Source organism: Oryzias melastigma, linkage group LG16, assembly GCF_002922805.2.
Source record: "Oryzias melastigma strain HK-1 linkage group LG16, ASM292280v2, whole genome shotgun sequence".
NCBI lineage: Eukaryota > Metazoa > Chordata > Actinopteri > Beloniformes > Adrianichthyidae > Oryzias > Oryzias melastigma.
Window position 1 is genome coordinate 12,383,150 of NC_050527.1, and position 21,996 is coordinate 12,405,145.

Genomic DNA, 21,996 nt, shown 5'->3' on the forward strand with positions numbered 1-21,996 from the left:
AAAGATCTTGGAGATGTTTTATAACATCTGCACTTACTTCACATGCAGCTTTGTTGATGTGTTGCACAAGATGCTGCTGTCCACCCGAGGTTCCGCGAGTGCAAGAGTAGGGCCAAATTCCTGTATTTTACAGCTTCTGTGAATGAGGGCAGCTTGGCAGGAAGAGTGTGGGCAATTGGACAATACTTAAAGGGAGTGAGGATAGTTCAAACAAAGTGATCTATGATAAACCAGCGGCTACATGGAAAGCGTAAGCCACTGGCAAGAAGCAAAAAGGCGAGAAAGAAAATCCATTTCCTGTGGTGCAAAAGTTGCCTACCTCATAATAAACCTTTTAGAGCAAAGTATCACAAAATATTTATCCAGTTCTCTCTGGATTTTTCTGGAAAACACACTTGTATGAAATGTCTTTAAGTAAATATTTTAAAGACACATTTCAATAATACTTTTACTTTTGGTGTTATGACCATGTTTTTGTGGTAATTGTCTGATTATGGAAGACATATATAAAGAAATTAGGCTTAAATTAGGATTTATGAGTATTTCTTTACTTAAATTGTTGGGAACCAGGAGCAGACAAAAAATGAAAAAGATCATAAGGTGTGATATAGAAAATATGTTGGGTGGGTTATAAGCTCCCAGTTCTGCTCCCTTCTGATGCCTCCATTTGTAGAGGACTAGATCCATGTACATCTTTATTTTCCTATTCTGAACTGGCATTTGGCTCAAAACTTTATGGCTGATGGTTCTAATATTGCTTGTCATTTTTGTAACACAGCTAATGTTAACTTGGGGTTGTGATGAGCTTTAAGCTAGCAAGAGTGTAACCAGATGGATGATGGAGTCCTGTCCACAACTCAAATTTCTAATGAACTCCTGCAGCTCTGCAGAAATTATGTGCTAGACGACACCATTTTCTTTTTATTTGGGCTAAAACAGCCTAATCATAATTAAAGGACCACTGGGAATATTTTTAAAATAGATTAAAGGGTGATCAGAGGTGGTCTTTAAATGCACAGTGATGCTCTGAAGTCTTTAGGTTACCTTAAAAAAGCTCAAGACTTCTAACCAAGTCTAGTGGATTAGAATCCCAGCCTTCTTTATCCTCCATGTGCTGACAAATGAAGAGAAGCTTTCTCAAAGAATCTAATATACTGTATGCTAATAATACTACTCATCACATATTTCATTATTTTCAGTCTTAAAAAAAAAAAAAAAAAAGACTATTAATTCCATATCCAATGGAAATCTACAACCAGGGTTCTTAGAATCCAACATTTGGTTCATCTTCTGATCCATTTCTGTAAAGCCGAGATGAAACATGAAGGAAAATGAAACACTTCTGCTCTTATTCTAAGAGGAATTTTACTTTCAGCAGGTGATTTGTCATCCGTGATTTTGTTATGTAACACTTGTGCATTGAATTATAAACTCACTATGTAGCTGACTTTGGTCCTGTGCCTTAAGACGAGTTTTGGAATGTTCTGAACACCGTTGTTTCTGAAACGGATTCTACTGGGCACCTTGTGAAATGTTCTCATAATGCATAAATTGAAGGCCTTGTTCAGATAAAAGTGTAATTACAGCAGAAATACACGATGTAGAGTTGAATGCATTATATTAAAACAGTCTTTATAATTCTGGTATTGAAGTTGAAAGTAGGAAGCAACTAGCATCTAAACCTGTTTGTGGCATCTAAACAATTCTAACTCAGAGCTTGTTAAAATACTATGCTATTGATCATGAAGTGCCTCACATACAATGTAACTTTATCTTTATGCCGACAGCGATCTCTGGAGTGAGCTCAGGGTGCCAGCAGGGTGGCTGCCTGACCTGCTCTGACTATAATGGTTGTCTATCCTGCAAGCCACGCTTCTTCATGCATTTGAAGAGGATCGGGATGAAGCAGATTGGAGTGTGCATGACTTCCTGTCCACCGGGCTTTTATGGTACTCGCTCCCCTGAGAGAAACACCTGCACAAGTGAGTCATGATGCGCATTTGTAGAAAAATGATTTAAAAATATGGAAGGTGAACTGAGCGCACTTTTGTTGTGTGTAGTGTTAGTTACACACCTGTGTTAACTGCAGTTGTTGTAAGCCAGCTTTAATAGTAGGACTCTGATGTATGTACTGAAAGTTTTTTAAAAATGTATTTTTTTACATCAATCTGTTTGCAGCTGGATGTACTGTTTTCAACCAGACATGTACTCATTAACACACACACACATGCACGCATCGACGAGCACAAACGCACACATGCAGACACCCCTCCATGTTTAATGTGCAGGACACACAATAACTTGTCTTGTTTAAATAAACTCTTGCTGCGGGTCTGTTTTTCTCTGTCAGAGTGCAGGTCGGAGTGTGACTCCTGCTTCGACAAGAACTTCTGCACACGCTGCCGAGCAGGATTTTACCTTCATCTGGGCAAGTGCCAGGAGAACTGCCCTGATGGCATGGTTCACAACGACACACAGAGGGAATGTGTTCTCAGTGAGTTCAGTTGATCAGAGATGAGGACAGAACGTGTCCACCCACTCTTTCCATGTTTACGTTTCATAGCTGGTGCATGGAAACAAGTTCAACTCTGACTGTGTTTGCAGGCTGCCCTGCAGAGTGTGAGCTGTGTGTGAACAGCGAGACGTGTACGCGGTGCAAGCAAGGGTTTTACCAATTAAATGGAAGATGCCACCACATCTGTCCAGAAGACTATGAGCCTAATGACAGACTTATGGAGTGTACACCTCAAGGTGAGGCAAGTGTGTCTGTTTTGGGGCTTTTGTGTATGTCAAGAACTAGAAAAGACATCCAAAAAAGAAAAAAACAGAATAAAATTTGGCCTACTAGAACACGTTGATACGTATATTCCTGCTGATATATCACATCTTTCCACCGTTAGTGCACTGCCAGGTGGGTGAGTGGAGCGAGTGGAGGCCCTGCATGAGATCCAGCAAAGTCTGCAATCGACGGGGCCAGGAGGCCCGCACAAGACAGATCCTTCAGACACCATCACAGTTTGGCAGACCCTGCCCTTTGACCACAGAGGTCAAAGAGTGTCTGGTTAAGAAGAAGAGATGTTCAGGTAGGTCATACTATTTTTAAGTGTTTCTGACCCCATTTTAACGATATGACTCTTGCTCTTGAGTTGTATGAGTCAGAAGGTGAAAAACTGTGTGCATCAAAAGCAGTAACTGCTGTTGACCTGTCACTACAGCCCTCTCTGCTGTCTCTGGATTTGTAACACTTGGCAGTCCTTCAGTTTTCTGTGAATTCCAGACCATGCTGCTTCAGCTTCCACAATCGGAGGGAGCCGGTGGTCTTGTACTCAAGTCTTTGTTCGTTTATTCGGATAAATGTCACTGTGGCTAAAGTGAGGACAGTAGGGGGTAGTAAACATGTGTGATGTTGCAACAAGTTTATTGTGCCTCTTTCCCACAAGACCTTTCTGGATTTTAAACAGTAAAACCGCTTTCTGTGCTTTTAGTAAACAGGGAATAGTATGATCATCTCTGATAAACGGCGTTAAAACTGCTTTCAGATGGGCTTGCCTTTGTATAAAATCTGATACTGTGCATTTATGACCACTGTGTGTTGCATGGGCATTGTGCGCGTTGTTCCTCGGGTAGTTGGCGGCTACGACTGGTTGTTTTTTTGTTGGGGCTCTGTAGTGTTAAATGACAGATTGCAGACAGGGTTGGAGGCTGGGATCCAGCCCCTTGGGGCCTCACACTTACAGAACAAACAATGTGAGTGTGTACGGGTGCACAAGTGTGTGTCAGAGTGTGTGTGATGCAGCAAAAACCCGTTGGCTCTGGAGCAGAAACAGTCCACTCAACATCAACATCCTCCCCTTGGGAGGCACGCGGCGACCAGGGGATCAGTATTGGTTTATCCCCACAGCTGCCAATACACACACAGAGACAGAAACACAATAACTATCTCTCCCTCTCTCTTGCTCCCACACACACACTCGCACACTTTTTTCGTTTGGCTTGAACGCTAAAGTCCAGACTCCCAACCTTTGTATGTGTGGATGCAGACACTTTGTCTCGCTAAAATACCTAGGCAGCAGTTGGTCTGGTGATAATTTGTAAGAAGAGTCGACATGGACCAACATGATTTGTAAGTCAGACAACGATAAGTACCCTCTGTCACCCCGTTGCCCACTTTCTGCCTGCATCTGTTCACTGATCCATCACCCGCTACACACACAAACATGCCACACCAAAGAAAACACAGATCCCACGTGTTGTCTTTGGTGTGGTCAGTCCCATCGAGGCAAAGGATTTATAAACAAAAACAAAAAAAATTGGAAAGCGGCCGGTCTAGTTAGAGCTGGCTGAAGGGGTAGAGGGGTTAAAGGAAGGAAGGAAGAAGTGAGCAGACACACTTACATGTGATTACCCTGTTGCTCAATCTCTTCACTGAATGGAAGCTAATTATCTGCTTTAACGCATCCTCTCCTGGCTGTTTACGCTTTGCACACGCTAGAAGGTCAATGGCCCGGCCTCAGAGAGCCTCTTGTAATCCTCCAGCCACCCTTTGACACTGATACATCCTACTCCTCAAGCTCTTCCTTTCCTCCTTTTTTTGACTTTCTCCTCACTGCCTCTCTTTCTCCTTTATCTCATTTCCGCAGTACAGTGTTTCAATTTTTATCACAGTTCTTTGATCATCTAATTATCTTTTTCTCTCAATCTGCTTTGTATGTCAACATCCATCCTTTCATCCATCCATTTTCTAAACCGCTTTGTCCCTTTTGGGGTCACGGAGCTTCTGGAGCCTAACCCTGCCAATTTTGGGCGAAGGCAGGATACACTCTAGACAGATTGCTAGTGTGTCGCAGGGCCTAAATCACACACCCATACATGCTTGCACTTAGGGACAATATATAATAACAAATTAACCTATGAAACACGTTTTTGGATAGTGGGACGAAGCTAGAGTCCCTGGAGAAAGCCCACGTATGCACGGGGAGAACATGCAAACTCCACACAGAAAGGTCCCCAATTGATGATTCTGTTTCAGGTCCCCCAGCCGAGACTTGAACCAGGGGCCTTCTTGCTGTGAGGCAAGAGTGCTAACCACTGCACCACAGTGCAGCCCTGTATGTCAACATACCAATATGGGTCCAGATATGTTGTCATCTGGACCCCACAAGACAGCGCTGAACTTTTTTTTCCAATGATTTTGGATTTTCACTGGTGTCTATTGCAGACACGAAATCCTGTCCACATTTGTCATCGGATGGATAACATGTCAATGTAAGACTGGGGTCATCTGGACCCTGTAAGATAGCGCAAGAGATAAGCAGGGACTCCCCCAAAAATGTCCATTTCAATACCCAACAATTTTCCGTTTTATTGTTCACACTATTTAGTTCCGTCCCACACTTGTTAAGAGTTTTGTACGCCCATTCCCTGAACACCTAATTGTTGTTTTTCTAATTGTTGTTTTTAGGCTCAGTATTGTCTGAAAACAATCAAACGTGGCCTCATTGTGAGAACTGTCCAAGCTTGGCAAGTCTGTACCAGCCCAACGGCACTGACATAAACATGGGAACTGTAGAAAGATTATTCATTTTTAATCAGTACACAATCATTAAGCGTTAGAATATCAGCCAGGGAAGTTTTGAGACAGTTTTTGTTCACCTGGCATAATCCACCAAAATAAAGGTTTAAATTTGCTAAATAAGTCTCATTATCCATCTAATAGAGCTATGGTAACAAGGTAATTTCCCCTTGTGCGATCAATAAAGTTTTATTCTTTTCATTCAAAGTCTAATAAAAGATAAAAACTAACATTTTGTTCTATTCTTAAGTATGAAGCTATTTATTTTGTATGTTTTTTTTTGTTTTTGTTTTCAGAGGGGTATATCATTGTAATAAATATCTGACACGATGGTTGAAGTTGCACCAGCTTTGTCAATATAAAAAGTTCACACACATCCTCTAGGTATTAGAGCTTGTTCTCTCTGTTCCTTCATCTGTGGAAGGACAGACTTGTGAGTTCTGCAGCTCTTCACCTGCTTACGGCTGTTACACACAGAGAATCCTACAGCTAAGCAAGCTCCCACAACAGTGTAACACACTTGTGGCTCGCACCCACAGCCCCCGTCATGACATCCTGGCAGCCATACGGCAGGCATTCCACTCGTGGGATAGGCCAAGCCTTTAATCCTAGCCTGGCTCCCGCCAAAAGCTCCCCGGACGACAGAACGCCTGTTGCAGAGGATGTGCCATCATAAAACACACACTGGACCTCTGACCACGCACTCATGTGGAGACTCACTTCCCCTTAACCTCGGTGGCCCTTTGCTCTCTCACTTGATCTTGATCTGCAAACAGCTGTCACCTTGTTGATTTAAACCCTATTTTGCGTTGCTGTGTCCTCTGGCTCTCTATTTTTTGTTCATCCTTACTGGATTCATTTTGTCAGCACAGTGTGTGGCGTCCCTTTCAGTCAAACTTGTCTCTGTGTTTTCCGTGCAGTTGAGGCCTGTTTTTTGTTACCATCTTGTTCCTAATTTTAAGAATCTTTACAACAGCTACTTTCAGTGAATCTGTTCCAACAGCACATACAAGGATGGGAAGGTTTCAACAGAACTCACAACATTAGAACCAGTCTTTTAAGGTTTAGTCAAAGTCCTATTAGTTGTCATACGAGCGTCCATCCTCTGGAGGACCTAAGAGCCACAGTGCAATCCCACCTGACAACCAAGTGATGTTTTAACCCTCAATCAAATCCTTGGTACAGAATGTCAACCAATTAAAGCACTAGGTCCCATTCCAGAGCCTTGATATGACCCAACTGTGGGTTGTAACCCCAAATCTCTGTCTCTGGTCGCACATTCTACTACCCAACTACTGAGCAATAGATATAATTTGCACTACTTAAGTCACAATCATTTTAATAGCTACTCTTCAGGGAAGAATGAGGTCTGCAACAATAAAAAAAATTGGTGCACATCGTGTACTAGGGGCGCTGTCTGACCTCACAGGTTTACAGCGCTGAGCCATTATACTTTGTCACAGTGAAGGGAGATGGTTTCATGGAAGTTTTCTTCTAAGAACCAGAGAAAATGGAGCTGGAATTAGGTAACTGTTTATTCTATTTCACAGTATTATAACTGCAGTTTCACTCTTGTGAAACAGCTTGATGCTTTCTCGGGAGAATTGGATGAAAAAAGATGTCTATATTATCTACAAGCGAAAATTCATACAGAGGTTTATCGTTTTTGTGGCTTCAGTTTTGAAAAATGAATTCCTTTTTCCTCGCATTGCTGTGGCAACCCTCCTTCTTGTAATCTCTTTTCTCTTTAAGCCTCTGCGATGACTTCTCCATGCTGATTGATTACAAAGCTGAAGAGTTGCACAGCATCCATAAGGCTGAACTTATTTAAACAGCACTGGTGGTGTAAATAAGTCACAGATAAAAAGTTTGGCAAAAACAATCTTCAAACTCCTCAGAAAAAGCTTGGCAGTGCTGGGAATTGAACTCAGTCACATCAGTGAACAAAGAAGCCGTACAACAATCACATAAATTGAAAAAGAAACTGAAACCAGTTTAAATACCTTGGTCAAACTCTTGGATTAGCCTACTGATGACACTAAATCTATTAGAACAGAATCCTCAATCCATGTTATTGTTTTACATGGATGCAGGAGCCCAGTTTTTTCCAAGTAAATCTCTACGTAAAAACATTTTAGAATTAGTTACAGAACAGAATGGACGACAGTAAGCCGTTGTCTCTGTCTTTCAGCTTTCGCCCTAAGCTACACTAAAAGCCTAGTAGTGCCAGCTCGGTGCAGGTCAGACATAGAGGTCAATGGAAGAAGCTTTTTTCTTCATCTCAAGAAAGCTATTGCAACATGACATTCCACCTTCTAACGTCACTGGAACATTTTTATAGTGCTCCATAGGCAATCCTTACAGCAGTGCCTGCAGATTTGAAATTATTCATGACAAACTGACACTTGGGTATGTGCTAAATGTATTTTGAACTCGGTCCAAACCCTACAAAGGTGTCTCAAATTGGGACCATTATACACACATCAATGTACAGTTTACAGCGAGCCCATCGGAAACTGTTCCAGCTAACTAAATGCAGGTTGGTTTGATAAACAGTCTCCTAATCATCTCAACACTGGCATGGATTAGGTTTCTCTTTTGGTTTGACAAAAAAATGGGGGCTACACTATGACTAATCCACTGAACTTGTAAATAGTTATGGTGTTAGGACAGAGAAAACAATGAGAGCCAAAGGAACTTCCTGTGTTTATAAAGGACGGGGGCATAGATGAGTCAGTGGACCAACCATCCATCCATGAAACCATCTCCCTTCCCTGTCACTGATATGACTTTAAGTCAAACTATTCCCTTTAAGGTAACCAAGAAGAGCACAGCATATCCCTTAGCTTTCATTTAAGGATATCCAGGAGATGAAACAGAGTGCAAGGACAGCTTTGTGTCACAAAATACATGGGTCATAGCTTCATTTTCTTCTTCCAGGGGCCTCTCTTGATTAATACATGAAGCAGACAGGAGAAAGACAGATATCTGTCTTTTTCTCTGTGTCTGTGCCTGCTGCCTACTTCAGCAGTTTCACAATCCCCCATCGGCCAGCCAAAAGCAAGCAGGTCGTGCAGCTCCGTTCCACTCACACATGAGCGGCAGCAGTACAACAACAGGAAAGGGCCTCCGCTGCGTTCGCTCGCAGGTCCCGTCTCCAGCCTCCCTGAGGGTAGATCTTGTTATTATCATTAATAACCGTGGCTCGAGCAGAGATAAACCTCCAGCATTCCAAAACGGTCGGCTCTGTTTATGCGATGGTGAACCAAGAACAGATAAATTAGGGGTTTATTTAAAGGCTTTCTATTTTGGACAAAGGTCTGCTCATCACTGAGAGAGACAGCAGCTGATGGACGGATGGGTTGTCCGAATCTGTGGTTAGCTACTGATATCTAGTGGTAGAAATGGAGAACTGCACCCTATGACAACTGATGTTGAGTCCTGACTTCAGTTTTTCAATGTTTGTGATTTTTGCATGAATTAATTCTAGTCCAGAATAAATTCTAACATTGTTATAAAATGTATAGAACTATTCACTGAACTCAGAAATCAAAAGAAAGCAGTGGATTGAATAAAACATACACTTTAATCCATTAAATCAGGGTGTCAAACTCCAGGCCTCAGAGGCCGGTGGCCTACATGTTATCCAACCCTGCCATTGAAGCCACTAATTGGCTTAACACACTTGATCCAGGTAATCAGCAGACGATAAGGCAGGATTTCTGGAAAACCAGCAGGAGGCTGGCACTCAAGGCCTGGAGTTTCACACCATACCATTGAATAATGCCCAGACTTTTATGTATAATCTTAGAATTGAACATATGTGGACTTACCTGCTGAAATGTCTATACTGAATTCAATTAAAAAGTTCAGTAATTTTTTTGTTTAAAAAATCAACTTATCAAAACCTTTTTTCTTCCTGATTTTTTTTTCAGGAGGGAGGAGAAATCCCGTGCCAAAAGGGCGACGGAATCGCAAAAATCGCAAAGACAAGGAAAGCGACGAGGGGAGAAGGGAGAGGAAGAGAGGACGGGAGCGGGACAGGGGTGTAGGCGAACGGGAAAACTCTGAGAACAGGAACAAAACTGAGCACAGACACCACAGAGGCCACAACACAGAGACTGCCTCCACCGAGCACAGCCTTGTGCAGTAGTGCCGTGAACTGACATTTAAAGGCTCCTCCTGTTAGCTTCCCATCCTTCCAGCTCCACAGCATCCCCCAACCTCACCCACAATTTCCCCTCTTTAACCCCTCTGTTTCCGGGGTTATGCTGCTACCTGTATGATTTGAACAGACTATTTATGCACCAGTGTGATGGGGCTTGTTCAGCCACAAGGCTTTAGCCACTACGGACTATGTAAAGTCTTCTATTTTCCTATCCAGTAGTCTGACCTTCACCTCTTCCAGAGTGTCTCCTCTGAAAACCACGAGACTGAGAAACATTGAGAACTATTTCAGATGGATGTACCGAGAGACACATGTGCTTGTTGATATAGTTATTTAAAGGGACTCTGGTACATAATTGTACATCTTGGTTTTTTTGAATGTAGATTTTGCAGCATTATGTAGAACAATTATTGTTGTACCTGTTCTTTAGATCTTCCTATCTTGTCCATAATTGATAGAGAAAAAAATGGATTTGGTTTTGCCCCATTCATTTTCAAACTAACAGATGTAAGGCAGCTTGCATCCTGTAACTTAAACAAGTCCAAAAAGTATAACGGTGTCAATTTTGCAGAAAAGCTACATTTTTCCAGATAAGTGAATCAAATCTACAAGTTTTTTTGTGTAAATGGATTTTGTGCTCATCCACTACAAACCAAAATTAACTGTATGTCAAATAAACTATGAGTTTGTACCCATGTCTGTTGTTTGTCCTGTTTCATGTAAAAAAAAAACCCTACTAAACTGATGTGTGTATCAACACGAATTTAATGTTTTTTACTATCAACTTGTTTCGTGCTTTGTAAGCACCGTGACCTTTGTCATTTGCTTTACTTATCAAGATGTAAACTTACTTTCTAATAAAATTAGTTACACATTAATTAAGCACTAAGAGAATGCATCTATATATGAATAAGGAAAAATTACCAATGCACATGAAGTTGAGCAGTAAAAGAAAAATAGAGGATTTTCTTTATTTTTATTTTTGGTGCTCTATCAAACAAACAGGAAAAATGAAGAGGAAAAATCTGTTTAAAGCTCTGCTGTTTATTGTTGGAGTGAATATTTTTGAGTCAGTAACAACTACAGTAAGTGCATCAGCAGACATGACAGTATTTCCTCCTGTATCACTCAGCAGGGAACAAGTACATGAAAATATGATTTTTTTAACAGTTTTTTCGACATTCACAACACAAAAAAAAAATTAAAACCGTCACAGTACAGTTTTTTTCCGAAAATAATAATCACAAAGAAAAATCCAGGACTGGAAAGGAAAAGGTACTTAATGATCACTCTGCCAAGAATTAATAAAGAGGAAACACTGACAGAACTTCAGGTACTCTGATGCATTTTAAGACAGAATAAATGATCCATCAAAACTGTGGTTGGGTATTGAAAATAGTGAATGATTTATGGGTTCACTTCATGTTAGCGACAAAATCTTCACCCTTCTTGATGGAGGCCTTCAGCTCGCCGATGGCATCAGCCACCAGCTTCTCCTCAAAGGCGGACAACTTGCCCAGCCCCAGGTTCTTCTCGATGCCGTTCTTCCCCAGGAGGAGAGGTGTGGAGAAGTACTTGCACTCAGTCTCCTCAGACCTGACGAATGAGCACTCCACCACGCCTTCTTTTCCATTCATGGCATCCAGGACAGAGAAGGTGAAGCGGGCGCCGGCATAGGCCATGGAGAGGGTAGCAGAGCCAGCTCCTGCCTTGGCCTTCACCACTTCTGTACCTGCTTCCTGGATTCTGCCGGTCAACGCAGACAGCTGATCAGCAGGGAACTCCACTTTGGGTGTGCACTGCGAAATGAGGGGGATGATGGTCTTCCCTGCGTGACCACCGATGACCGGAACATTGACACGAGCTGGATCCAAGCCTTTGAGCTCAGCCACGAAGGTGTTGGCTCTGACAATGTCCAAGGTTGTGACACCAAACACTCTGTTGGGGTTGTACACGCCATGTTTCTTCATGACCTCGGCTGTTATGGGGATGGTGGAGTTCACGGGGTTTGCAATGATACAGATCATAGCCTCTGGGCAGTTGCGAGCGCAGGCGTCAGCCAAGGTGGCCACAATGGTTGCGTTGGTGTTGAAGAGGTCGTCGCGGGTCATGCCGGGTTTCCTCGGCACGCCGGCAGGAATCACCACGACGTCGCAGCCCTGCAGTGCAGCGTCGAGCTGATCGGGCCCCATGTGGCCGGTCACCTGGGCTCTTGTCTCGATGTGGCTGAGGTCGGCGGCGACCCCAGGTGTGTGAGCGATATCATACAGGGAGAGGTGACTCACCAGGGGGCTATTCTTCAGCAGCAGGGAGAGAGGCTGGCCTATGCCGCCCGACGCTCCGAGCACCGCAACTTTGGCGTTGTTCTGCGAGGAGGTGGACAAGCACCGCGCGAAGCTGACGGTTGGTCTGACGGCACGGGAAAACATCTTTCTTCTGTTACTTCACGCAATTTGCAGATAAATTAAAGTTACGTGGGAGCCCCTCTCCTCTGTGACACCAACGTCCTCTAGCCACAAGCTAACAGGAAGAGGTGAGCATGCGCGAGACAGAAAAGGTCGTAGGCACGGACTGACGTGCCGCTTACGTAAGCGCGTACATTTACGTCGCCCAGTTTATCTCAGATCCCCTCTCGGAAGAAAACAAAGCCAGTTAACATTGGAATTCGATGTAATAGCATAGAAAATTTGTACTACGGTACGAATTACAACAATAAACGACACAAGCTGAGACATTTTCAGAGGTACGGTGAGTTTACAGTTGTTTCGATTTGTGTCGCAACAGAACAGAGTTCTTCTGCTTTTGTTTTCCTGCTAAAATAAGAAGCTAGCACCGTCAAATGAACTCCGTCTATTTACTGGAGGCCGAGGACTGCACTTAGCCTTCATAGCTTTATTTTTGTGTTATTCGGGTAGTTGTCGGTACAGGATATTTTTCGTTTACCAAAAAGAATCGCAAATACGTTGCGAGGCCTTTATGTTTTTTCTTTGGTCTATTTGGTGATTGCTAGCAAGTTTGTATTTGTCTTTGTATCTTTTTTTAACCTTACGTTTGTCAGTAATATACTAACGATACATTTTTGCGTGCGTTGCGGTTTTGTCATTTTTTATTGAATTATCTTTAAAAACGACGGTGCTGGATAAGAAAGGCTCGGATGTTCGTAGTCGCTGACACAACTCGTTGATTGTAGTCGGTTAGTAGAGTCCTTTGTCTTTTTTCATAGCAATGTCTTCAACTGAACGGTTGTTTTGAACTTTGCATTGTGCTTTTGCTCTCTCGACAGTGGAAAGTTGGACGATCTAAAAGCTCTACTAATGATTAATCAATATTGAAGCATCTTTGAGTGAGTATCAAACTGTATGGACTCTGGTTTTTACTTTTTCCAGTTTAAAATAAATTATTTGTCTTAAGTTTAATTAACTTTTGTGAATGTGTAAAAATATCAAATTTGTTCTTTATAGATTTTTTTTTTTATGTCATGAAAAAGCATGTAAAGTCGTTTATTCCATTAATAAATTATGGCGCATGTGTGCTTAGTTTATATGATCTATTTAGGTCTGGGTAGTTTTCAGTTTGCAGTATTATTTTTATTTTTAACTATTTTATTCTATTTGAATAGTTTATTGCACAGATCCCCCCTTTTTTTCTTACCATGAATGTTTTCTGAGATTAACATTATAGGTTTAGTAACATCTGTATAGTTGTATTTACGTTTCAGATTAATTTCAGGTGGAATAAAAGTGTTTAAAGACACACTCAGATAAGCTTTTATCTATTCGGAAAGCCTTTCGAGTACTTTTTTTTTAACAAGAGCCAAAACCGAATTACTTGTGTTGTTTTCTTGGACATAGTCTCTGCAGAGCAGCTGTTCAGCAGAAATTCCCCTCTGAGTTGTGGACAGGACCCATAACACAATTTTCATCAGAGTGGGTCTTTAAAAAAATGATGAAGGTCATTAGTTGGATTTAAAACTAAGATGAATTTCCCTAGTAAGTCAAATCTAAATCAAGTTTTTAACCATTATTATCGAATAACAAATCTTTTTTGTGAAAATATGCAGAATGCCAATGTTATAACATTAGGTAGGAAGGTAAAACTCATGTTCTTCATGTGATCACATCAAAGCACCTGTTCTCTGTCCCACAGTACTTCATAAGGATGGCTAGTTGTGGCGAGGTTGACCACTCTGTGAACTCACTTCCATCCACTAAAAAGGGCAGCGGCAGTGGCGGTGGAAGTGGCAGCAGTGCAGAATCCTCGTGTTCCGGCTCCACCAACTCGTCCCCGGCCCTTTCCGTCCCAGAGTGTGCCATTTGCCTGCAGACCTGTGTCCACCCTGTCCAGTTACCATGCCAACACGTCTTCTGCTTCCTGTGCGCGAAGGGCGCATCTTGGCAGAGCAAACGCTGTGCTCTCTGCAGACAGGAAGTACCAGAAGACTTCCTGGAAAGGCCTACACTTCTCTCTCCAGAGGAGCTGAAGGCATCGGCTGGCGGTCGGGGTGGGGCATCGAGCGATCACGCTTGGTATTACGAGGGCCGTAACGGTTGGTGGCAGTATGATGAGCGGACCAGCCGTGAGCTGGAGGACGCTTTCTCTAAAGGCAAGAAGACAGCGGAGATGCTGATCGCTGGCTTTCTGTATGTAGCTGACTTGGAGAACATGGTGCAATACAGGCGCAACGAGCACGGTCGCAGACGCAAGATGAAGAGGGATGTTTTAGATATTCCCAAAAAGGGAGTGGCCGGGCTGCGATTGGACACAGAGGGGGTAAGTGGAGCCATGGGGGTAGCAAACCGAGAAAACTCTGCTGATGGAGCCGACATCACAATAACAGGCTTACAGCAGCCGATCACAGGAATCCCTTTTATTGCCACAGCCCCTTCAGCTCCCGCCCGGCCCCCCACCTCCCTCGGGGCTCAGGCTGACCCCACTGCTAGCTCTCCGTTGGTGGAGACTCTCTCCCAGTTGCACATCAGCCCCAGGCCGACACCTTCTCATGAGCGATCTGAAGCTGGAGAAGGAGAAGAAGAGGAGGAGGGGGAAACAACACCGTCCAGATCTTCTGGTCCTCACAACTTTGGGGATCTGTCTGACTCCGGAGATCTGAGCGACGATGACGAGGACGGAGAAGACGGTGAGAATGTGGACGCGTTGGGCAACCAGCCACGGAGACAAAGACTTTCTCCAGAGGATGGAGAAGCTCCTCCTTCAGAGTCTGCCTCTTCTTCATCCAGTAACAGCGAAAGGTCGAGAATGCCAGATGGCCAGTGTACAAAATTGTAAATGAAACCACCCGATGCTTAAATGGTTATGTTCCTGTTCCTGTTCCATTAGTTCATTTCCCACTTTATGCTGCTTCTCCCTCAGTTACAAACCTGATGGGGATGAATAGTTTGGTACTGAAGAAATAAGAAGAGTTTTTTTTTTATAGTCTGTGAGTCTGGACTATGAGCTTCATTCTAATTCAATTTAGCATCACTGAAATAAAGGTAAATCTAATATTTTAAAACATTAATTTTCTTGTATCAAAGCAAACTGTTTTTTTAAATTATATTTATTATTTTAAAAAAGCAAAACAGAGAGCTTTTAGTTCTCTGGGTCACATTTGTGACTTGACATGACAGAAGGCATGATGGGAAGTTTATTTCTGGAAATGGAACAGAGTCATTTCAATGAATGGCTGCATTGTAAACGTGTACAATTTAACTCTCTCGGCTAACATAGCACGCAGAAACAGACTCATCTGAGCTCAAGTCATCTCACTGCTCTCACTGATGATTTAATCTTCCTCCTGTCAACCCTTTCATCAAAAAAAGTCTGAAACTAACTGTCAGTCTTTGAACATGTTTGATTTCAGAGCTTGTTGTGTTTTGAGGGAAATGGAGTACAGGGAAAAAAATGAGAATTTCATCTTATACCATGTGGATGTTTTGTGATGAAACTCAGGAGCAAATATATTGTGGCGGCCCTCTTAAGTAATTGGAATTCAAGTAAAATCCACTTTTCAGAAGCTTTAAAGGTTGAAATGTTTAATTGTGCACACTGGTACTACTAACCCAACCTTTAAAATATTTGGCCATTTAATGTGATTTATTGTTTCTTTCCTTTCAAAGCTGAATCGTCTGTAGCTTCGGTAAATCTTTGGAGGCTTTTTGTGATTTGTGCATGTTTGAAGAGAGAGTTATTAAACCACTGTCAGCTGGCAGGACTTTTGGATTTGATGTCCTTTGGGTTTAGTTTGACTAAATACTTGTATTTTATTTGCAAATTGGTTTTATATCCTGTCATGGTTGATGTCTGAAGGAGGTAAACAACAACAACATGCCATTTTGCAAAAACAAAAAAAAATCAAGTGGTTATTTTTGTAATTTGAAATCATCTGCGCAGTTTTAGATTTTCCATTCTGAAGAATAAAGTTTGTGTAACAGTTTCTGCTTCTTCTTTTTCACACTTTGAGAAGAAACTTCTATATTTCATTGTTCTAGAATGCTACTTCAGTTATGATTTTTTTTGTTCACATTTTCATTTTACTTTGTGCCAAATTTCAGTTGAGACTCATTTATTCAGTTATGTAGTTGGAGAAAATATTTGGATAATTCTTTTTTTTACTTTTGAACATGTCGTCGGGTTTGATACTCTGACCAGAGCTAGTCCAGGTGCGGGTTCAGTCTGGGAGCAGAACCTCTGGAAGGGAAACAAAAGATAAAGGTTGTCTGCGTCCCTGAGCTGCTTAAGACTCTCCTGTGTTTTCTTAATGCTGGAAATGTGTGGATTCATTCACACTACAAGTTCGGCCTAATATTAGAGACAAACTTCATTCAGTTTGTGGATTTCAGCTCTTTTTGGATCAACTAAAAAACAAAGATTAATGAAAATCCATCCAGCAAACAAATCTACCAGTGCAATAGATCATCTGAGTGCAAGGCAGTAACAGCACGTCTGCTAAGGTATATGATGGATCAGCTGATGAGCCACAAACCCAGATAAGAAAGGCCTGCAGCAGCATTATTCTCCTGAAGTCAGACGATCCTTCCTCCTTTTGGCTCATCAGCTCAGCTGGACTGATCTAATCAGGGTCACAATGGTGCAGTCAGAGGACAAACAAAGAAGAATGCTCGTTTTTTTAGAGTAGAAGTAGCACTGCTCAGTGATGCTAGTTTTTAAAGATGAAGAGTATTTTATAGTCATGTTTATTCTGTTATTTCATCACTGCAATGTCCTGTAAAAAGTCCAAAACTCTTACAACTGAGATCAAATGTATCATTCAGTCCAGGATGTGGCTTATAAGAATGTTTTCATGAGTACTTGTAGGATTTTTTTAACTAAAGGGACTCGGACAACGTTACTTGTGTTTGGATTTGCTCGCCAATGCCTGCAAGTTAGCTGGACCTCCCCAGACAGTCCCAAATATATCCTTCTCTGTCCTCAGAGCCTCTGAGAGAGGGAGCTCCCTTCCAGACAGGACGACTTTCTTCACAGCCTTGATTACTGGGGCAGGTCCTTTGGTGTATTGACTGAGCCAGCTCTCCGCCTGCTGCAGGCCAGTCTCAGCACGCTCAGCCTCCTGGTCGACCTTTAGAACGCCATCGGCTAGGCCAACGTGCACGCCGAGCTCAGAGTCCACTTTTACGGCGCCCCCGAGCAGCTTCAATGCGTTTCGGCTTCCAACGATGCCGACAAGTCGAGCAGCTCCACCCCAGCCTGGGACCAAACCCATGTGTTTATGCACGAACTGGATGACACTTCCTGAAGCCATTAATCTGAAAGATAAGGAAGGAGAAGAGATTAATAACTGAACGGATGCAGGACTCTTCATATCAGTTTACCTAAAATCGCAGGCGGTTGTAAGTTCTGCTCCTCCTCCAAGAGCTTTACCTTCCACCAGGGCAACAGAGATGAGGGGCAACCTGCATCAAAAAAACTGCAGTCCTTTGTTTTCTAGAAGCATTTCATTAAAGGGAACAAAGAGAAGACTTACCTGAGTAGCCTTGTGAGAGTATTCTGCATAAACATACACATTTTCATCCCATCCTTGAAGAGAAAAGAAAATATTCAGACATACTCAGTAAGTCCTCAAGATGCTGCTTTGAAGAATGACAAAGATTCAGGCTAACGCCATCTTAAAAATATGTAAAAAAAAAAAAAAAAAAAAGAAGTACAATGTGTCAAGCATGGCTTTGAAAGAGGCAGGGTTTGGTTGTTTTTATTTTTTAATTTGAGCTCATTTGAAAATTAGCACAATTAAGTCACATGTAAGGTCATCTGAGAAACAGCAGAAGCTTTCATTAAATGAAGCTCCAGATCCGATCAAGTGGTTCCTGTTGTGAGAATAATCACACAGTAATGTGTTGTGTTGTTGTCTACCTGAGATTGCATTTTCAAAGAGTGGCAAAATAAAGCATTGCATTTAAGACAGAAGACGTTTCCTTTGCTACCTGTGAGTTAGACATCGCTCGGACAGCATTTAGGTCAGATCCAGAGCAGAACGTCTGAGCAGCCCCCTGAACGATGACACCTTTCCCGTCTGTCCAGTTCTCCAGCTGGGTTACCTTCTCCTCTAGATCCACCATCATGGTACCTGAAAGCACACATTTAAACACTGAAACTGTGTATCTACAGCTGTATGAGAATTAATGAGTATCAGTCTTCTTACCGGAGAAGGCGTTCATGCGAGGAGGATTGTTGATAGTCAGCACTGCTATGCCAGAGTCCTGTTTCAGTAGATCAATGGAGCCTCCAGGAAAGGCCTGCAGCTTCTCTTTGATCTCCTCCTGGCTGAAGCCGTGGATGCTGGAATAAACAGAGCCGCTGCTCTGCCGCTGCAGCTGCCTTTGACGGAGAACAGTGAAACATAACTTTCTCTTTGTTTACATCATAAAAAGTAGATGCTGAAGCTTCACCAGTGGTGCAATGGTTAGCACAGCAAAAAGGCTCTGGTTTGAGGCCTAGCTGGGACCTTTCTGTGTGGAGTTTGTATGTTCTCCTTGCGCATGTGTGGGTTTTCCCCCACACTCCAAAAACATTCTTCATAGTTTGATTGGTTACTCTCAAGTGTCAAAGGTGTGCATGTGTGAGTGCATGTGTGTGGGAGTGATTGTATGCCCTGGGACAGACCAGGAACCTATTTAGGGTGTACCCTGCCTTCGCCTGACAGCCAGGGATAGGCTCCAGCAACCCCATGACCCCAAAAGGTCAAGAAAATACATGTATGTATGGATGAATCTTCACAGCATACTTCAGACATTAAACTAATAGAGCAGTTTTAATAAAGCAAAAATCGTACAATTATAATAGCATTTGAGAAAAAATTCAAAAATAGCTTTGACAGAAACACATCACATTGGTGTTAAAAGTGATAAAAGTGGATGTAAAGGATGGGGATGCTCACAGAAACATTATATTTTACTTGGTGAGATTTTTTGATAAGAAGTCTTTCTTTTTTAACCTTTAGAAAAGTTATGGTAGACTTTTATCATTACCTTGCCCAGGACCCCAAGCAGCAGATACTCCTCAGGAGACGTGGCCTTGGTGCGCTGAGAACCATCCTGCAAGTCATTTTATTTTCCTTAGCAGAGCAAAAACATTTCCTCCTCATCTGTGTCACAAGTCTCCTTGATTTAAAATGTTACTCGACTACATTTATTATGCTAAAGTTTGCTTATAGATAGATAGAGACGTTAATTTGATGTTTTGCTTGTTTAATGAAGCAAACAAAAAAAACAATTATTATTAATAACAATTTATTTGTAATGACTGTGATTTACATACACACTAGATGCATATAAATTCCTTCAGCTTATGTTTCTGACAAGTCCACCTTTATTTCAATCTGGGTAAAAAAAACAAATTACAATTGTAATGTTTAAATAATTGTAAACATCATAATTACAAAACATTTAATACAAAGAGGTATTTTCTGTAATAATTGTAAATATCCTAATTAAAAAAAAACCTGGAAGTGTTGTCCCTTATCTTCAAGGATTCACAAACAAATATTAGCCAACATTTATATCTCGTTTAAAAAGATTATTCTGTGAAATAGCCTAATAATATACTAAACGATTAATTTAAAAATGGAAAACACCAACCTTGTTTGATGACACTCGTGTGGTGTTACACTGAAATCTGCACCACTAGAAACTACGACAGAATTGTTCGGTTCCGGGAGACAGAAAACTCCGCCACGGTGAGGCGCTAAGGAGGAATAATACCACACTTTTTAGAAATCTGCCTTAATATCTTAAAATATATTAATTTAAATATATAATATATTTTTACATTTATTTAGAGTTTTATGCTGTTTTCATTAACTACAGTTATAAAAGTAATTGTGGTAAAATGCCTTTTTTTGTCAGTTTCATTAAACAACCAGGGAAAAGGTTAAATAATGAATACAAAACATGCTTTGAATGGTAGGTACTGAAAGGTGTTAAATTGGAAAAAAATAAAATGTTACACAATTTTTAGACAGAAGTTTTGAGCTGAAAGACAAAAAAATTACAGGGGCAAAAAAAAAAAAGATTTGAGGCAGACAAGCAACCAACAGAGAGACATTGATTCCTAGAGGTAGAAACTGGGGCACAAATACCCACAAGAGCACAAACACAAAAATCACAAAACACTTTAAAAAGCAGCAGAAAGAAAGAAAAATAATTTGTTACAAAAAGGGATCATTTCCTGTGCTTTGGCTCGACTTCTGTCTTCTATGAACATATATCCTGCACCTGCCTAACTTTAAAAAGATCTTTTCCTCAAAGCTCACTCATACCTGCATCCTTTTAATCAATTTAAAGCATTGTATAGAGCTTTAAGCAATACATGACTTAATGCAATTTTCACCGATCAAACTGTTAGATAACTTAAGGACAGACATAAGCAAAGATGCTCTGCACTGTGTCCAAGACTGCAGCTGAGTCAACTCTGTTTAAGTCCTTAACTCTTTGGTCTATTTAAAAGCAAGGAAGGAATTCAGAAAGGTTGGTGGGTCTCTTTACAGACAGGCATCCCAGACATGCTGTCTCTCTGACCAGTACATTAAGCCTGGTCATCCAGCCCGCAACCTACATTTCTGTCTGTAAAGTCAAGCACCTGGAGACGAGTCTGTGCACAAAACTGTGTATGAGAATAACAAAAAACTGCTTGGTGTCTCTAGATTTTAGAGATTCAGCATCAAAACTGAAAAAGCAGCTTTTTGAGCAATGCTGTCTGAAATTACATCCCAGGCTCGTGGGGGATGCAAATTTCCCTCAATTGCTGAAATGCTGCATGAACAACTGTGTGTAGGTGTGTGACTGTGTGTGTGTTCCAACATGGCCTTTAAACGGATCCATCAGCATACCGATCGATACGCAGCTGTCTGGGGCTCCACAGGAAGTGAGGGAATGTGCTGCATTCAGCACAGCTTTAAAGCAACACTCCAGGTTGGCAAAAAAAGCACTCGTATAAAAAAATCAAATCGATGTATTTTATTTTAATAGCTAAAAAAATGGAAATTAGACCCTGAGATGATGCACAACTCCAAGTGGATTTAACTCAAGAAATTAAGTTCAAAATCATATGACTAAGCTGCATATTTCAGTCATTGCAATCGTGCAAACCTTATGCGGAAACCAGACTACTTCTTCAATTGCTGTGGACTTCAGAGGTTGGATCAGAACCTTCAGGAGAACGGAAATCAAAAAGCAAACAGTGAGCACAAACAAAAGCAAACATGCTGACACAAATGTCTGTGTCTTCTCTTGTCGCTGATTATTATGGGAAACTACAATCTGAAGCTCAGGTCGCACAGAAATGTTTGAATTTGAGAAACTCTGGGCCTCAAACAGCTCACATAATAGTTTCAGCCTCTGAGGGCGGCGGACAGCACGGTGGTGGGAAACTGCTTCCTTTCTCAACCTTGACAACTGAAAGCAGGATGAGCCAGCCGACACAGAGCTTGGCTGGGAATCAGAAAAGAATGAAAATATTTTTGTATATATATATCAGTCATGGGGTAGGATTTCTGGCACCACAACATTGTTGCACCTGTTATTTCAGTCAGCCGAGGGTGCCAGGTTTCAGGGTGAGGGGCTGGGTGTCCGTCCCTCAGGGTCACGGGTGTGAGTGGGTGCATGTATGTGTGCGGTGGTATCACGTTCAGGAGGGGAGTGAATGGAAGCAGCACTGATGCAGAGCTTTTTTTTCAACATTTTCAGGCACACTAAAAAGTAGGATGTATATGTTGTTAAGGAAACATCTGTAGGAATTCATAGAT

The 21,996-nt window shown here is 41.8% G+C and overlaps 4 protein-coding genes across 6 annotated transcripts in view; 2 read left to right on the forward strand and 2 right to left on the reverse strand.

Moving 5' to 3' along the window:
* The window catches only part of rspo3 (R-spondin 3), a 14,760-nt gene extending 4,324 nt beyond the window's left edge, over positions 1 to 10,436 (forward strand). Inside the window, exons 2-6 of the mRNA XM_024266883.2 lie at positions 1,788 to 1,982; positions 2,351 to 2,494; positions 2,605 to 2,751; positions 2,901 to 3,083; positions 9,508 to 10,436. Coding sequence (XP_024122651.1) covers positions 1,788 to 1,982; positions 2,351 to 2,494; positions 2,605 to 2,751; positions 2,901 to 3,083; positions 9,508 to 9,725 — 887 coding nt within the window. The 3' untranslated portion in view covers positions 9,726 to 10,436. The remainder of the gene's footprint in view (positions 1 to 1,787; positions 1,983 to 2,350; positions 2,495 to 2,604; positions 2,752 to 2,900; positions 3,084 to 9,507) is intronic.
* Positions 10,437 to 10,764: 328 nt separating this feature from the next.
* mdh2 (malate dehydrogenase 2, NAD (mitochondrial)) lies at positions 10,765 to 12,311 on the reverse strand. Its single transcript, XM_024267187.2, has one exon. It carries the CDS (start codon positions 12,167 to 12,169, stop codon positions 11,156 to 11,158), a length of 1,014 nt encoding a protein of 337 aa, XP_024122955.1. The 5' UTR covers positions 12,170 to 12,311; the 3' UTR covers positions 10,765 to 11,155.
* A 19-nt stretch (positions 12,312 to 12,330) lies between these two features.
* LOC112143313 (E3 ubiquitin-protein ligase rnf146) lies at positions 12,331 to 16,173 on the forward strand. Of its 2 annotated transcripts, none has more exons than XM_024267184.2 (3): positions 12,331 to 12,483; positions 13,024 to 13,083; positions 13,887 to 16,173. In XM_024267184.2, exon 3 carries the CDS (start codon positions 13,899 to 13,901, stop codon positions 15,024 to 15,026), a length of 1,128 nt encoding a protein of 375 aa, XP_024122952.1. In that variant the 5' UTR covers positions 12,331 to 12,483; positions 13,024 to 13,083; positions 13,887 to 13,898; the 3' UTR covers positions 15,027 to 16,173. The 2 variants fall into 2 exon arrangements, with proteins under 2 accessions (XP_024122952.1, XP_024122953.1); XM_024267185.2 differs by having other exon boundaries at positions 12,358 to 12,488.
* Positions 16,174 to 16,917: 744 nt separating this feature from the next.
* On the reverse strand, positions 16,918 to 20,588 carry echdc1 (enoyl CoA hydratase domain containing 1). 2 transcript variants are annotated; one of them, XM_024267188.2, is made up of 7 exons: positions 19,832 to 20,588; positions 19,223 to 19,288; positions 18,397 to 18,572; positions 18,179 to 18,321; positions 17,722 to 17,774; positions 17,570 to 17,650; positions 16,918 to 17,503 (listed from the first exon to the last, which is right to left on the reverse strand). In XM_024267188.2, exons 2-7 carry the CDS (start codon positions 19,285 to 19,287, stop codon positions 17,086 to 17,088), a joined length of 936 nt encoding a protein of 311 aa, XP_024122956.1. In that variant the 5' UTR covers position 19,288; positions 19,832 to 20,588; the 3' UTR covers positions 16,918 to 17,085. The 2 variants fall into 2 exon arrangements, with proteins under 2 accessions (XP_024122956.1, XP_024122957.1); XM_024267189.2 differs by lacking the exon at positions 19,832 to 20,588 and adding an exon at positions 19,696 to 19,817.
* Between the last annotated feature and the right edge of the window lie 1,408 nt (positions 20,589 to 21,996).

Coding starts and splice junctions, on each gene's coding strand:
- echdc1 (XM_024267188.2), bottom strand. CDS start 19,287: ATGGTTCTCAGCGCACCAAGGCCACGTCTCCTGAGGAGTATCTGCTGC. Junction 18,322..18,396: donor TCGCATGAACGCCTTCTCCG/GTAAGAAGACTG, acceptor GTGTGCTTTCAG/GTACCATGATGGTGGATCTA. Junction 17,651..17,721: donor ACTCTCACAAGGCTACTCAG/GTAAGTCTTCTC, acceptor TTTTTGATGCAG/GTTGCCCCTCATCTCTGTTG.
- LOC112143313 (XM_024267184.2), top strand. CDS start 13,899: ATGGCTAGTTGTGGCGAGGTTGACCACTCTGTGAACTCACTTCCATCC.
- mdh2 (XM_024267187.2), bottom strand. CDS start 12,169: ATGTTTTCCCGTGCCGTCAGACCAACCGTCAGCTTCGCGCGGTGCTTG.